This window comes from Hetaerina americana, unplaced genomic scaffold (genome assembly GCF_022747635.1).
Source record: "Hetaerina americana unplaced genomic scaffold, ioHetAmer1.1.p SCAF_7, whole genome shotgun sequence".
Lineage (NCBI taxonomy): Eukaryota > Metazoa > Arthropoda > Insecta > Odonata > Calopterygidae > Hetaerina > Hetaerina americana.
In genome coordinates, this window is record NW_027287316.1 from 40,563,514 (window position 1) to 40,580,642 (window position 17,129).

Sequence of the window (17,129 nt, forward strand, 5' to 3'; positions counted from 1 at the left end):
ATCTAAGCTCGATATACCGATTCCACAAAATTAACCAAATTAAAATGAAGCCGATGCATCATTTTTCATGTTAAAAGGATCTCTACTTTTGGCTACAAGAGAATGTGATTACTTATTACTTGAAAGGCTTTTTAAATCAATTGCCGATCATTGGCCATCGAGACCCATTCCAAGAAATATAGCATCGTCATATGTAAAATATCGTCCACTTAAAAAATTATAGATAACGATGATAACTACCGGCCATCGGTGTGTCAGTTCCTCAGGATTAAACATATCAACATTACGTCGATGCATCGTTTTATCGAAAATATCGGCCTTCGATACATTGAATTTTCAAAATAAATTATAATGACGTTTTTCCGACACATGGTCATTCGAGTAGCTCAAGCAGCGGGTGCTCTGGAGCTGTTTCAGTGCGAAGTGGAACTCCACATTTCTTGTTCAAGAGAACATCCAAAAGCTGCAGGGCGTAGTGGTAATTATCACAGCAGAAGCGGGGAATAATTTCACAGCGTCGACGTCGGCAGGAGAGATAAAAGCAAAAAAATAAATTAAAGGTATTTCTTGCCTTGACGTGCGCCTTGGCCAGGATGTCCCGTAGTTCTTCTGCATCGGCCTCGGGGCAGAGTCCAAGGGAGGTGGTGGAGTGGGCGAGGAGCGTGGCGGAGTGGTCGTCGGCGGCTGGCCGGTGGAGGGCCGCGCGAGTCCTCGATCGGGGAGCAGTCGTGGACCTGCGGGACGCCGCCGCCGAGGCCAGGAGGTCTCGCAGGGCGTCCAAGGCGTCGCGGCGCCGTGGCACGGCGTCCGGTGGAGGAGGTGGCGGGGGCGGGTCGGGCGGGGGCGGAGTGGCGGGCGGTAGGGGGTGGTGCCTCGGCGAAGGCAGGAGTAGGGGGGCCACCACACCTCGGCTTGGGCTCCCCACCGCCGTGACCGCCCGGGTTGAGATGCGGTCGTACAACTGCGGAAAGGAGGATAAGTTTTACAGGATTATATTATATAATAACAAAACATTAACAGGGGTATTTTATTTCCATTTCCACAAGATCAAATATTATATGAGTACAAGTGTATTCTGCCTTTTTTTTAATTGTTCACCTTGTCTTCAATGAAAAGAAAAACTTACGTGGAAAATATTGTGCGTGACACATAGTCATACGTGTAATTTTTACCGCATCGGAACTGTAGAAATCTACATCCAATGAAGCGCTACTGCCATGAAGAACGACGATAGTCAATTGCAAAACCACCCCATTTTTTAAGTTTTTAATACGTTTTAAATAATTTATAATTTTTAGATGAAAAATTACGCACTTTCTCTTTGGCGCAAAAATAATCCAAATAATTTGGATTGAATGTACCTAACGCGATAACTCTTACTTTACTTGCATCTATTGCTTTCGAATACAAACTTTTTAAAAACTCGAATTGTTTTATTATTTAACTCTCAATGCCAAATCGACATTAAAGTTTCCCAACTGAATATATGCTAATCACATTGTTATGCAAATGTCCTCTGCTAATTTACCCCGCAGATTTCCGCGATTTCCAAAATACCATATTTTGGAAAGTACCACAAAAAACTACGAAACTGCACGTTTCGAGTACATGAAAATTCTTATTCAATAGCTTTCTGTTACACCTTACTAAGTGATCCGCTTGTAATACCTTTACGATAAATGCAATATAAATGTAGCAAACGCTACAACATTTCCAAACTCCTCAAAAGTAAGTTCCTTGATTTACGTACCTATGCTTTTTATTCGAAAGATGAAAGACAATAGGCATTGTAAGAAGATGTGCGGATGTCAGGAACTCTTACCCATGATTCGGGTATATTTTCCAGGCGGAAATCTCATCTGTTTTTTTATGATGGGGTTAAAGGTCATACTGCCAAGAGTTTACCAGCCAAAGATGAGTGCTCCGAATTTTTGCTTGCACTGCAAATAAAGCTGTTTACGCTCTCGGAAAAATTCGCCCTTCCGAATCTCCAGCATTTCAGTCTAGGGAAGCCAAGGAATGAAGCCTTGGCCGGAATACGCATGAATTGGCTTAAGACTTAGCTTCGTATTTTGTCTCATGACCAAAGCATTTACTAAGTTTCTCAGCCAAAAAGTGTAATAATAATGTAGTAATTTGTCAATGACTATTATTTTACGCTGACCTCATATCACTCTTAGTAGTACATTTTAAAGAGATTTTTGAAAACATTTTTTGGATCTTCGCCATAGTTAATCAATGTGCAATCAGTCAAACTGATTAGATACCTTGACTTGGTGTATTGATAGCAGGTCGGGGGAAATAAATTGGGCATTGTTCTCACCTATCCGTAGGTGAGATTATTTAAAATTATTCGTACGAAAATTACTCAAGTTCTGGGTGAGTCAAGTCAGCATACATCTATATTCAATTTGCCACGGCAATGAATTTCGTCGTCTCGCCAATTATACTGACTACGACGGAGTGTATTGTACAAAAATACTCTCCAGATGGCGTTAACGAAAGAGTAGTTCACTGTCATCTCGCACTAACAAGGTCAATTATGGGGAAAAAAGGTAAGACCGCAGGGATATAATTTCGTATTTTCCTGGCTTAGATGAGATAATCATATTTCACAACATAAAACTGACTCGTTTCATGGTCCATTAAGATTTAATTACAGCTAGATAATAACGATTTCAAGGTATAATGGCTATGTTTATAGGATCATTTCAGCTTTTTGCAATATCTTTGCAATTCCTCTCAGTGTTACCAATTCCAATCTGGGCCCACTTGCAATTCTTCTAACATTTACTTAAGTTACTCCATTTGCTTCTTTTGACATTTACATACAAATCCATTTTCCCCCTCCAGAAACTATAGGTTTGACTCGTCAGAAGTTCTTGCTAAGTGTTTTATTTGAACCACAAAAAATAAATTAATTGAAGCAATATTGACATTTGAAAAAATGGCATAAACAAATGGTCCAAAGAAACATTGCCTTTTCAGCAACTTTTAATGACATATTGGGTCAAAAATAACAGACTAATTTTAAATGCTTTTTGTATGTCGCATAAAAAAAGACTCTGTACCCTGAATCTTTGTTAAATCATTGATGTCTTTGAATTTGTACATAAATCTGAAAAAGTATTGTTTCCCTTGGTGCATTACTGTAGAATTAATGTTTTATTGTTGTAGGATCACTAGAGAGATAAAAGATTTAACTTTTTTCTCCAATTTTCTATTTCATTGAACATTTTTGTTCAATTGAATTCACTAAAAATGTTGAATGATTGATTAAAATTTTCTCATTGGAAACAAAACAAACTCCATGATTACACATTCTGTCTTTTGAATAGAAATCAGCACTGAAACATAATGGATATATTTCTCTGATTTTGCTCAACTATTTGCAATGTTATAAAAAATTAAGTTCAAGGTTGCAGAAACACCACTCTCTTCAGCAACACCAGCATAAAACTTCATCACTATGGCAGTACACTCTTTTCACAAAATTCACAAATATGCTACCCCAGTGGATGGCATTTAACAAAACTCATTTCCCCGAGTGTAAGTTCTTTGCCAGGATATAGACATTTATAAACCTAACCTATCACAGCACAGCATGACACCCTAGTTTACACTGAACTCTTCTTCAATTCCGCATACTTTCTACCACCCTTCATTTTATAAAACAGTGCATATACAAATCAGAATATAGTCAATGTGGGTGATTGACATTCAGTATATTTAGACTTTAAAAAGATGCATGGACGTAAGTTCCATCCTAAGCTGCCATCCCCTAAATTAAGATAAATATGAAAATGATACTAAAGGCTCTCTCCATCAGGATTTCTCCATGTAACTTGACATTTCAACTTACATGGAGAAACCAGAAGAAGGGTGCTTTCATCAAAGTTAACCTAAAAATCCAGCAGAACAATGAAAATAACATTGATGCCCTTCAAAAATTCATGGTTTTAGGTTTCAATTTGTGGAAGATTTGTATATCCATGACATCAGAAGAAAAAACATACTTTTCCACGGAATCATATCATTTGGAAAAACATGTATCGCCGTGATTTGGTCTAATATAGACCTTGAGGATGCCCTATCCTTGTGGAATGCATTATATCAAATACTTAAATTCAGTGGAAAAGTATGTTGTTCCTTCTCTGCTATGGACTGATGCTCTTTTTTAGTGAATGCATCCAATTTCTGAGATAAGCATCCCTGCATCCCAGCACCTCCATGTATTTTATATTTGGTATCTTAAATTTCATCAATCACAGAGAGACAGTACTAGATGTGAAATCATAGGTTTAGAATATTAAACATGCAAAAGTTGAAATGGCATAGAAATAAAATTAAATTTGGCATTGTACATTTTGGGAAAAGTCAGCCAAGAAATTGGCATTCCATCTAATGGCATTTAAGTTTTTTTTCCTTTTCAATAGGCAACATTAAAACCATAATCACCATTACACTTTTAAAATGTTTACTACAGGCTAATCTGCCCTTTTTGAGGTGAGGAAGGATGGTATATTTTACCAAAGCTGTGATGCCAATAGGCAAAAAACAAAAAAGAAGTTATAGAGTGACTAATTCCTTGTAGCATATGCTGTATTTTTATGACTTGAACACTTTAATTTTGGGAGCAAACTCTAGTAGAAAATGTAACTTATTAATTAGCTTTTTGCTAAAGGAAGATGCTTGAATAGTTAGTTAGGAAAAGTTGCTATAATTATGAAATACAAGGTATTATAGATAAAATGAATATGATATTTATGATTTAATGTTTGGGTCAGTTACCAAAAGACAAATGGCACAAAAAAGATAAGAAATTGACTCACATTAAGGAGGGCATGCAGCTGCTTATCTTCCAAAACTTCCTGGAGGAAATGGTTTTCTCGAGAGCTTGCCGCACATGCTGAGTTGGTGGCTGGTGCTGGAATAGCTCCTTCCTGAAGACAGTGAATGTCATCCAAGCTGTCAAGGATCATGTTGACAGCTACATTAAAGAGAAAGCAGAGAAGAAGAAATCAAAATTTATCCTGCACTCACAGAGATTTACACTCAATCAAGTCTGCATGGAATAGTCCTGATATATGAACTTTTATGTACAGTAGGCACCTACTAACCTAGATACAAGTTAAAGTATGTAAAATACATATGCGATAAGATATATGTCATACCACAACTAAAAATATATACTTTCACTTTTCTGACCAAATATTAAGAAATGCTAAGAGAATACAAATATGTATATTTTTTTGCATTTATAGTAAGGAAATAACATTTGAAATGACACATACATATATCTAAACAACATAGAAGCTTCCCCATTCTTAAAAACAAAGTACACAGTTTATTAAAGTACTTTACAAGGAAAAAAAATTTTTATAATATCTTCAGAACAGTTACTAAACAACAAAAATTTTCAGCACAATGGACCTACCAAGCCTAAATGCCAAGAGTTTTACATTTAGAAGGCAGGAACTATGCTCACGTGAATCAATAAAGACAAAGACTGGGCTGGCAATTAGTTGATTTTGGCTCTACTAGCAATTTTAATGCGATGTAAAACATCTAATTTTAGGATGAAATGAAAACTACATCCTAGTAATCAAATCAACATAATGAAAAAAGTAAGGTGATAGAAGAGTGCATGATGGTATGCAGAAAAAGGATACCAAAAGACAGTAACAGGACCAAGTTAAAAAGGTTTACTAAATCTAGTAGATAGCCACATGATAAAGACAAAGCTTAATAAGTTGCATTTAAACATAATTATAAAAATCTTAAAGAACAATAGTCGAAGGATTAAAGAGAAGGCTAACTGTAAGAATAAATGTTTGTAGAAAAAGCACTAGTAGGTAAAGAGAAACACTAACCATCACCTAACATCCATTTTATAGTACATATATTCCTGGGAAACCAAATACTCCATAGAACACTTCACCAGACCAACTTTTTCGGCTGACTTTTATGCCAAAAAATCCAAATATAAGTCGTAAAAAAGCAGTCATGTTAACATGTATGAAGTTGCACTTCATACATGTTAACATGTTGAAGCTGTGTATGAAAGCCAGTGGTGGTTGAATAGCAAACAAATAAAAAATAATTGCCACTGATATGAAGAAGCATGTAAGAACACTGGGCTACTAACCAGATGGCCAGGGTTTGATTCCAGGGATTAATCTGAACACTCTCAGCTTCACTCAAGCTGTGTCATTTTTTGGGTACCAGATCTTTCTGGGAAATCACAGGCAGCACAGGGAACTAACTGGCTCCCCATTACACTAATGTATGATTTCTACACTATACTATATAAGACTTAGTACATAGTATATTACTTGATCTCCGATAATTGGGAAGACTGGGCTTTTGTTTCAGGGTAATAGCCATAGACACATAACTCATCTCCAGTTATGACCTTTCTTAGAAAACCTGGGTCATCATTTGTGGCTTCAAACAAGTCCCCTCCAACTACAGCATGCAATTCTTGGCATTGACAAGATAAAAGCTAATGCGATGAGTAAGCCGATGACCATTCCAAAAAAGGACTTAGCTGATTGTTTTGAAAAGTAGAAGATCTGCTGGGATGAGTGTGTGAGGTCCCAAGGGGGTACTTCGAATGGGACTAAGGCCTCACTGTTCTAGGTAAGCTATATATTGCATAGCTGGATCCTTTCCAGACTGAGCTCAAACTTCAATTTGCATAGGAATATTTTAGGAAACCTGTCAATAATATATCAAAGCTTTCTTGCTTATCACTGGCTCAAAACAACGTAATTATCATAATGTGTAATAAAGATAACCTTGTCCTATACATGAGGAGGGAAAAAATACTTAATAGCAAGAATTTTTCTTAGTGAATCAGCTTATGACTTATAGGACAAAGTCATACCCGTAGATCCTCGGCTCATAAGATGTAGGCCGATTTTTCAGCAGATATTTGGAGTAAAAAGTGTATCTTACGTGCCAGGAAATACAATATTTGTACATTGTCCATCTGGATCATTTAAATTCCAAATGGAGAATAGAAGAAAAAAAGAAAAGTATAAATGATGGCAGTAGTAATAGCAGAGTGAATGACATTTTTCAATATAAAATAATTAATATTAATTTGCTGAACATTTTTATAATGGAGCTACTTGAGGCCACATCTCAAACTGATATCTAAGGCCAAAGATAATGCCTTCTTCACTGTAGGCTAATGATAAATAGCCCAGGTTATTAGTGTATATAATAATTATAACAATGTTATATGGCAAAAAATTGGCTTTTCAACAAAGGAATGGAACAAGTTATTCCAAAGTGTTATTAAAATACTCTCAATTAATATGCACATAAGATCAAATGAAAACTCAAACTGAAATATTTGAGAGAAAAGTTAATAGTAAAAGGAATGCAGCAAAAGAGCATGTGACGGTACAAAATACAATTATTGATTGGTTTACAAAAAAATTACAGATGTCATATACAGTTGTGTATAATTACAAATATTTCTCATCCTCATTTTTCCTCATTTTTTTCGGAGGGTTTACCATTTTGTAACTAGATATAACAACCAATTTCTAATTCCCTTAAGGAAAAAGTCATAAAAGTATTGTACTGAATAAGGTTCCATTAGTTCCAATGGGACTTAATTCACTAGCCACTAGTCATAATCATGAAAGTCATATTTCCAGGGATACTGAAACTCACGATGTTTTTCAATATCTATCAATTTAGAGTCTACTGGATTATTTGTCTTTACCAGTAGGCAAACATCAATTTTCGCTCCATGATCCATAAAAACTGACAAAAAGCATTTGCAGTAATTTCCTACTCTTTCATGAATGTGTTCACTCCAAATTAACAGTTGCCAACACAGTTTTCCATGAATTTGTCCAAATTCTCAAATTTGAGTCCAAATTTACACTTGTACATTATCTTGCAGTTAGGCTTACCGAAAAAATTAGAGACAAAGATTTTGGAGAGACTGGTTGGCAAAGTGACATTCATTGAATAGCATTTCCTGTACGTTAAATCACAGGTTATAAAAATCAATAGGTCCTACAGCATGCACTCCATAAGCAAAGAACACTGAGAGAGACATCTCTGTTTCTACTAAAATGATTGCTAAACTGAACAGTTGCCTCTAAGGCAGCACTTTTTAGAACTAACATTGAAGTATCAAACATGTAATATAAAGGACCCAAAAGGCAAAAACCAGATTCCATATTTATGTCCAATGTCATTGAAAATTTTAATGTTTTATAAATATTAAAATTTTCGACAGGAGAAATTGCTCAACTTCCACTTTCTCAAGGTGCAAATTGCACTTTTGAAGAACTATCACCTCCAACATCAAGATGCATATATATTAGAATATAACACCATTAAATAATGACACAAGAGCATGTAATGTGCCCCACATGCCATAAAATGGGACACTGATTACGAAGAACCAAGCCAATCACTTGGACTCATATAGGTAGAAATCAATGAAATCTCAACATGAAGGTGCCGCACATTTCAGAAGAAACATATTTTAATCGAATACCAGTAAGGGGGTTAAAATGTTATGCCTCAACAGATGTTTACTAAAACCCACGAAAGATCTATTAAATGGTAGGAACACAAAAAAGGGAGATCTAAAATTGAAAAACTGTCAAACTTATGGTCTTGGGCGTTCTAAGGTCGAAAGGAAAATATGTAACGGACTTTCCGACAATCGTTACTCTCGCCCAGTGTCATCGATAGTATATGACACAAATGTGGTAGATAAATGTACCAAATGTGGTATACAAGTGTGCAAATGATAGTATATAACATAAAGACAAATAATCGACAGCATATGAGATAAACTGTGGATGCGACACAAATGTATATGGATCTGCGCAAAACCTGTTCTCACAGCTGGAAATCGATAACACGCAACTAAATTACAGCCGGCGTTAATTTTTACGAGTGCCGTTCATGCTTCAGGAAGGGGAGTTACTTTAAATCCTCATGGGTCATAAAACTCTTGTTAATTGAAACCCAAAACGAAAACAAATCTTTCGAGATATTCCCACGGAATCTCTCCACGGGACAACTCCCCTCAATAATTTCCGTCGAGTAATTTTCAGCACGAACCACTCTTCGTAAAAACGGCTGCGGGAACTTCACCCTCTGGGTAGCAACGGCAACGATTAATGTCCTCGTTAGAGACGAATAATTGTCCGCTCTCTCGACATTATTCAATTAGCGAGGATTCAAAAATTCGCAAGACTTGACGACCCCAGCCATTTCGAGCCGGAGTGAAAGTGGGCTTCGCCGCGCGTCAGATTTTTAAGGAGCGGCGAAGCACTCGCGAACGGGGGTTTATAATCTCTTCGGGGAAATTCTCCGGTCGAACAGTCGTGAGACGCATGGAAATGAAACAAAAATCCGAAATACAAATTACGCCGCTCCACCTCTAAATTTTGTTAAATGGTTTTAAACTGGAATACAAATTTGCAGTTGTTTATTAGGGTCTACCTTGCCGTCGTTAAAAGTTCCATTTCTCGTTTGAACCCGTTGTCTGCAACCGAACAGACGAACGTTGCAAATAAATTGACACAGTTGTAATCATAAGATGTGAGGACTCAAACGTTTAGTCCAATGCCAAGCCCTGATGGACAGCCAGTTAACTCGCAATTCGCAGGTTCGAGTACCTTCTAAGGAATAAGTACTTAATAAAATTCACAACATCTAATGGAAAACATTGCGTTCCCAATTTCGTGAAAAAACTAGTCAAATATATCATTATTTTTGTGCACTTTCTGTGAAAGAAGAGAGAATATTATGCAAGATATGCAGGAAAAGAACAGGCATGATTTGAGGAATGAAGTGAGGTAGAAACTCTGTGGAATTAAAGAAGGGTTTATCGAAAACCAGAGGGACGCGCATCGTTTTAGGTAAGACTTGGAAAAGTAGCGGTAGTTACTTTGTGTACCCATACGTACAAAATCTACAGGGTAGTTTGAAACGTCCTCGAAATTACCACTCGTTGCGCACTAGCGCAACGAGTTCCCGGCGTAGTAATAAGTAAACCTTTGTGAGAAACGCCTCAGTGCCCTGAGAAGAGATCTGAGGTGCGGACGCATTCCTCTTGTTGTTCTAATCTAGTGACTTGTGAAGATGGAAAAAATTGAAATTCGGTCAGAGATTTAGCAAGGATAGGTATCGAGCCAAAGGAAATTCATGCCGACTTTCAAACCCTCGGGGGGACTCTTCTTCTTCCTATGCAACTGTTGCCAAGTGGGCAAACAAGCTTGGTCGGGACAGCTTAGATTATTATCCGCGTAGTGGTCGGCCAAAATGAGCCACTATCACGGATGTTATTGCAAAAGTGCATAAAATGGTCAAATGGAAAATGTAGGATCGCCGACTGAAAGTGCGAGATATCTACAGGAATCTGTAGGGATGCCGCTGTCATTAAAAGATGAATATTGAAGAGAAAATAATGGCATAACTTCACCGATTTAACGACTGAGTTTTCAAACAGAGATCGTCATCATTAGATAAGGCCATCGCCGTCATACACATGACGGAGGTCTGCATACTCCGCGTTCGCCATTTGTAGCAACAAAAAAAATCATTCGAATCTCGGTAGCAGCGGGACGGTCGGTCGTCTCAGGCCGAGGAGGTCACAAGTTTCCGGATCGCACCCCGAACTTAAATCCCCGTCTTTCGAGGGAGGGAAAAAAGAGTACGGATTTCGGGGACCCGAAGTCACTCGGGCTCTATGGAATCCGAAAGCCAGAAAGTCGCCGTTGACGTGAAAAAAAATACGCCGAAGATTTGGGTTAATACCCCGAGTCGAGAATTTTATACCGTCCCTTTTCCGCGGCATTACGCCCGCTCCGTCTTCACGCGGGGGAGCTCTATAGGAGGGTGGAAGCCGCTGGGGCCAAAAGGCTGCGTCCCCGCCATTCATTCCCCCGGTATCTCCGGCATGCCCCAAATTCAGGATCCGCTACAGCACGTCCGATTCCCAGCTCGAGTCTGATGCGCCCAGGTCAAGACTTAATAAAGTGATGAATTCCCTCCTAGACATCGACCTGCTATACAAAAGTGCTCCATCACTCTACTTTTCCCCTCGGCTTTGAGAAGATTCTTTTTTTTTTAACCCCTTACGGAGGGTGAAAAAAAATCACCTTCCGCGAAATTCATCCTTTACGTTCTCGCCCCCTGGAGGATCATCTCCCGCCATGGACGAATTTTATTTCCGAGTTCTCTCCGTAGAAAGTCGCGGGAAAATCGAAGTAACACTGACTTGAGGACAACAATATGCACCTATTACATTACAGATAAGTACCCAACCAGATGATTAATGCTCGGCTGTAAATCTGAAGTCTGTAAATTAAAGCCTCGAAATCTACGACATTATTGCTTGGGCACAGCTTACAATTTTATCATCCTTACAAACCAAAGGGCCCAATTGTCACTTGAACCAGGACAGATAATTCTAGAAGTGTTGGTTGATTAAAATGTGTTGTACATAGTTAGCCAGTAACAGAGCAATTACTCACTAATTGACTTATCGATTAGCATGGAAATCAATTGATGATAGCAAGAAACGAACTCACATGCAAAACTAAAACCAATAAATCTAGATAGTGAGTAAAGTAGATGACGATCAAAAGGTAGCCAAGTAAGTACTCAATTGTTACTAGCAGATTAATATCCTGTGACTCCTATCTAGTCAACCATAAAAGTCAACTTTAGAAAGAAATTGAAATAGGCAATGAATAATAACTTGAAACATGTTAAGGACTTTTAAAAGTACCGTGGAATGATAGGAGCTTTATATCTAAAAGTTATTTAGAACAGAGCCAATCTAAAGTCATTTAGCTATCACAGATTTCACATTGTAACCTTCATCAAGTAAGAGAAGCATTGCAAAATGCAAGGATTTGCCATTTCTCAGATATATCAGACATAATTAATTATAAAGATGAAAAACGTTTTTTAAATTAACTTTTTTGCTCGCTGTCTCACTGAGAATAGCAATTTCTTCAATTGGGAATTGACTCTATGCAGTGGCTTGCAACTTGTTCTTAAACTTTTTGTAACAGAGATTATTTCACTTGCACAATTTTTTTGTTGCCAAAAAAATTTATGTCATTGAATAGTTTCTTGCCTTTCACTTTTTCCACCATTATTACTTTTGAGATTAAATACTAAATACTAGAAAAATATAAGTCAAACAGACATGAAATTGAGCCACAGATTAAAGTTTGAACACAAATCGGACATTAAATGGGCATTTTTCACTAACATATATCACGCCTTGTTTTTGAGTATCAGCTTCCTAATGCCTGTGAGGATTTAGCTATAGACCTTGGGGACTTAAAAAAGTTAACACAACCATATATTCCTCCAAAACAAGGTCAATTATCATAAAGGAAGAAAGAAATTTTGAAAGAAGAAATGAACATTTTCATCTTCACATTTTATATTCATTAATTTTCATCATTCTTATGCAAAATTAAATAAGATAGCTCAGATTAAGTGATCAGCTATCCAAATTTTGTAATATCACTTAAAAATGAAATCTGGTGGGAGATCAATATCATTGTGTGATTTGTACACACAGGGATTGTTCAATAAAGAGTTATCATACATTTTTTTTCACATAATTACTATGCAAAAATTTGATTTTACATCATGATTTAGCTTGCTCATCTAGATTGATTTATAATGCATATTTGCTAATCATTTCACTGATTTGATTCTATCATTCACCCAGCAACAGCCATTGCAAGTTGCAGCATGTTCAGTTCACCGAAGGCAATGATGGAAGTAACATGTGATGCTGCACTAAAATTTTGTTTTCACCTAAACTAATTGTCTGCAAAGACCTATTCAAAGCTCCAGGAGACATATTGACATCTTGTTCTTCTCTAGAGCACAACTAGAAGATGTTTTTTAATGTTTAAAGAGAGAAGACAATCAATTTCAAAGGAAGGATGGACCTGGAATTCCTGTCCCTGCTCTTACAGCAGTTAACAGGAATGCCACTCATGCCACGGTGAGAAGTTCCTTAAATAATGTTAAGAATCAGAATATTAACATTTCATTGGATGCCACTCATGCTTTGGAAACAGGAATATTGTACATGAGGCATTTTTTTACTCAGTAGGTTCTCAAACTGCTAATGCTTGAATAACATGACATTTGCATGAAGGTTTGTTTGCATTTTAAGTCGATAAGAACAGGAAGATGAGGAGTCTCTTTTGAAGGTTAAAATTGCATATAAAATTTGGCTAAATTTATTTTGATCCTGAGAGCAAGCAGTAAAGTAGTGTATGGAAATCAGCAACAACAAACAAAATGGTGTCTTTTACAGGACAAGCTATGGCCACATCATTTTACAAAATTTCCAAGGTCATATCAATTGCAAATTGCAATTGCAACTCTCAATTTTAAGAGGTAATAGTAGCTGTTTCTAGTGGAGGTGACCAATAGCTGAAGTCATTTGCACCATAAGGGATGGATGGGAAAGGAGTAAGGATGGAGAGAAACCCGACATCAGCATTAACCTACTCTTAACAAAAGACGTCTGCAGTTTAATATCCCATCCAATGTATGGCGTATTCACACAAAGTGCTCTCCACAAAGCACCTCGAGTAGGGATTGGGACACCACTGAAAAATATCTGTAAAATCCAGGATTCAAATCCAGGCCCTAAAGGTGGGAAGCCAGTACATTAGCCACCATCTTGATCCCTCAATTTTAGAAGTGAGAGAGCAAATGCTGCATCATAATAATGCACAGCAACACATTGCAATGCTGCTGCTGAATATCTCATGAAAATCAATGTTAAGTGTGTTCCTCGCCCTCTCTATAATCCAGAACTAGCCCCCATGAAAATTTTTCCCTTCCACAACATACATAAACATTTTTTGGAAAGCTTTTTTCATCATCAGAAGCATTGATGAAGGCTACTGATGTAATTTTGAAAAACCTATCAACTAACTGCTCCCAGAATGTCCTCAAAGATGAATAAAAGTTGAGGATGACATGGAATCCAATGGAAACTACTTTGTGAGAAACCATTAAAATTTAGAGAATAAGTAAAGGTATGTTGCTAAAAAAAATACAGTCATTCTTTCATGAACATTCATCTTGGGCAACATTCAATTAGTATCAGCTAGATAAGCAATTGCTACAAAATTTAATGCTATGAGGTTATAAAAAAACTTACATGGGAGCCAGTCTGATCGCTGAAAGAGCTACACCGACTCTTCATGCAAGTATATCAAGTGTACTTCTGACAAAAAGGGAAAAGCTGAGACCCATAAAGCTGGGATAAAATAAGGTCAACAAACTCCTGTTATTTTTCAATTATAGCTGTAAAATTGTTCAAGTACAAAGTAAACTTAACCTTCAATTTTATTTAAATGTGGATGAGAATGAAAATTCACATTGAGGAAGCAAAACATGGGCAATATCAATAGCTCCTAAACCTATCAAAAACTTATATTGTAGCAATAATAGCAGGTCTTTCCAAGCCAGCCATTATTTGGCATTAAATCATTAACCCCTTTCTCTGAATATCAAAGTATTCCACTTCAGTGCTTCACCTAGTTCAGTATCATTTCATTGTGATACTTGAAACCACTACGGGCAAACATTATTCTTCACCTGAAATTTCACTTGCCTTTTTGTCCCTAAACCTTTATTCACGTTTTTCTTCCATTCCAATCATTCATTTTCATTAACTGTCAAATTAATTAAACTATATATTTCCATATTTGAATATTTGTCAAGTTTCTTTAAGATTGATCTATCTTTTCCTCTTCCAAAACTCGAACCATGCGCTTCACATAAATATAATTTACTTTTGCCAATCCCAGTGGTGGTGGGGTACGTACCATCTCTAGAGATTGTACCTACCCCGCCACCTTCCCACCTATGTGGGTTTCTCTCCACCTAGGGCTTGGGTGCTAGTAATTGTCTACGTCATTATTTTCAAGTTTAAAAATGCAATGTAAATGCCAAAAATGGCTGTATCTGGATTAATAATAAATATATAAATACTTCGACAAAACCTCTTGAATTTGAATATTGTTATCAAGAAGAGCTAGAAAGTATATCTAATAGGAGTGTATGAATATAACCATAAATTTTTGTTAGTCCAGCGATACTTGTTTGCTTGACAGTAGTATGAACACAATCATGTTGCATGCCAGTCAAAAACAGATGAAATGGGTATTTAATGCATGATTCAGTTCTTCTTGTTGGAAAAGAAAATGGCAAAGTAAATCCATTAAATGATTACCCTTATATTGTATACTCATTTCCATTGCATGAACCAGTTTGACTTTGGGTCAACAAAGTGTATTGCAGGAGAATAAACATCGATGAGGAGGCTCAAAAACATCTGGCAACCCAGAAATCATCAATGAATGATATTTCTGGCCAATAGACAAATAAGAGTGCACCAGTTAGCAGAGGCCATGGGTACTTCAATTAAGCGAGCATCTTGCATGTTAAAGAGCTTTGTGCAACATGGGTGGCATGTTTTCTTATACCAGAGGAAAAGTAGACTGGAATGTGAACATCAATCGGCTGTTTGAAGGTGTTCATAAATAATCCAATGGAATTTTTGCAATTTTTCATAAAAGTAAATGAAATACGGATCCATGACCACAAGATCCAACAGCACAATATGAACTGGCTCTGAAAGAGGCAAAGATCATCCCATTTGCCAATAAGATGATGATGACCTCGGTGTTGTGTGATGCCAAAGGAATCCTTTTTATCAACGTAATCAAGAAAGGTAAAATAATTACTTTGGAATACTCTATGTCACTTTTGGTCAAAATTGAAGGCAGCAATAGGCGAAAAACATTCAGAAAATGCCATAAATAAGTTATTTTCTATCACAAAAAAGCAATAGTGCATTCAAGCTGTGTTACTCTCAAGATAAATTGGCTGAATTAAGGGTTGAACTAGATCCGCATCCACCTTATTCACCCCTATTATCTCTCTTGGACGTTCACCCATTTCCAACACTGAAAAATTTTCTGGTAGGTCAAAAATTTGGGTCACATATAGTATAGTAGTTTTAAAAGGGGGTTTAATAAACACATATTTTGAGGGCTTTGAAGAAACCAACTTCTGAAAAGAGATGGAATATTTGGAGAAAGGTTGGGAAAGGTGCACTGAACTTTAGGGAGCATAATTTGAAAAAATAATGTACTTCATATGCAAAAAATCTTATTTTTACCAACAAACAAAGCGATTACTCAAACCACCCTTGCACACCAGAAATTTTGCATTTGCTCAGTGAGTTAACTTGAATGTTGGGTAAAGATAACAGGAAAAGATTAAAAGGTTACAATATTCTTTGCAGCATAATTTGGAGTGTGAAAACTTAATCAATAAGATAAGATGATAGACTTATGAGATGTGAATGGGGAGAAGGATGGAAAAAGTATAACGTATGGTAAGGAAAACAAATGAAGAAGTGCTAGCAGGAGTATCATGGGGGAGTTGGAGGAAAGAATGTTGGGAGAAATTCAAAGAAGACAGGTAAGATAGATAAAGAAAATTTTGAATGGCTATAGAGTATTGAAGACTGTGTCAGATAGGAGATCATTAGGCAAACAAAGGAGTGGGAGAAAAAGAATAGGTATGTTGGATAGAATGAAGAGAGGTAGAAAAAGGTTGAAGAAGGGTTTATTGCAGTGTGGAATATCAGGTTGTACATTTTTGAAGAGGCTAAGAAAATAACAGTGGAACCTTGCTTAATTAGCACCTTGCATGGTGAGCAATGTGCATTATGAGCAAATATATTTTTTGAAACATGACTCACTTAACAAGCAATTTTTGGCTCAACATGTGCCAAGGAGAAGGGAATTCCCAGACTGATTGTGTGCTTGCAGCTTCAGTTTGTGTTTAGCTCTCATTTTGCTAACATCTTAGCGTCACCAGTGATCACACATTTTTCCAAAAATGCATTCAGATACATCGTTTGTGATTTCTTTGTGCAAAGTTTAATAACACTGGCAAAAATGTTCTCAAAGAAAAAGCAACAAGAAGGCAACCATTAGAGAATGAAAATAACCATAGAAATTAAAAGTAAAATCATTGAAAAGCAAGAATGAGGAGTCTGATCTAGCATG

General features: G+C 36.9%; 1 protein-coding gene across 8 annotated transcripts in view; it reads right to left on the bottom strand.

Moving 5' to 3' along the window:
* CASK (peripheral plasma membrane protein CASK) overlaps positions 1 to 17,129 on the bottom strand; it is a 1,102,005-nt gene that overhangs the window by 575,789 nt on the left and 509,087 nt on the right. For all 8 annotated transcript variants that reach the window (XM_071595320.1, XM_071595316.1, XM_071595314.1 and 5 more), the window contains 2 exons: positions 4,833 to 4,990; positions 572 to 961 (listed from right to left, as the gene is read on the bottom strand). In XM_071595320.1, the coding sequence (XP_071451421.1) occupies positions 572 to 961; positions 4,833 to 4,990 (548 nt within the window). The remainder of the gene's footprint in view (positions 1 to 571; positions 962 to 4,832; positions 4,991 to 17,129) is intronic.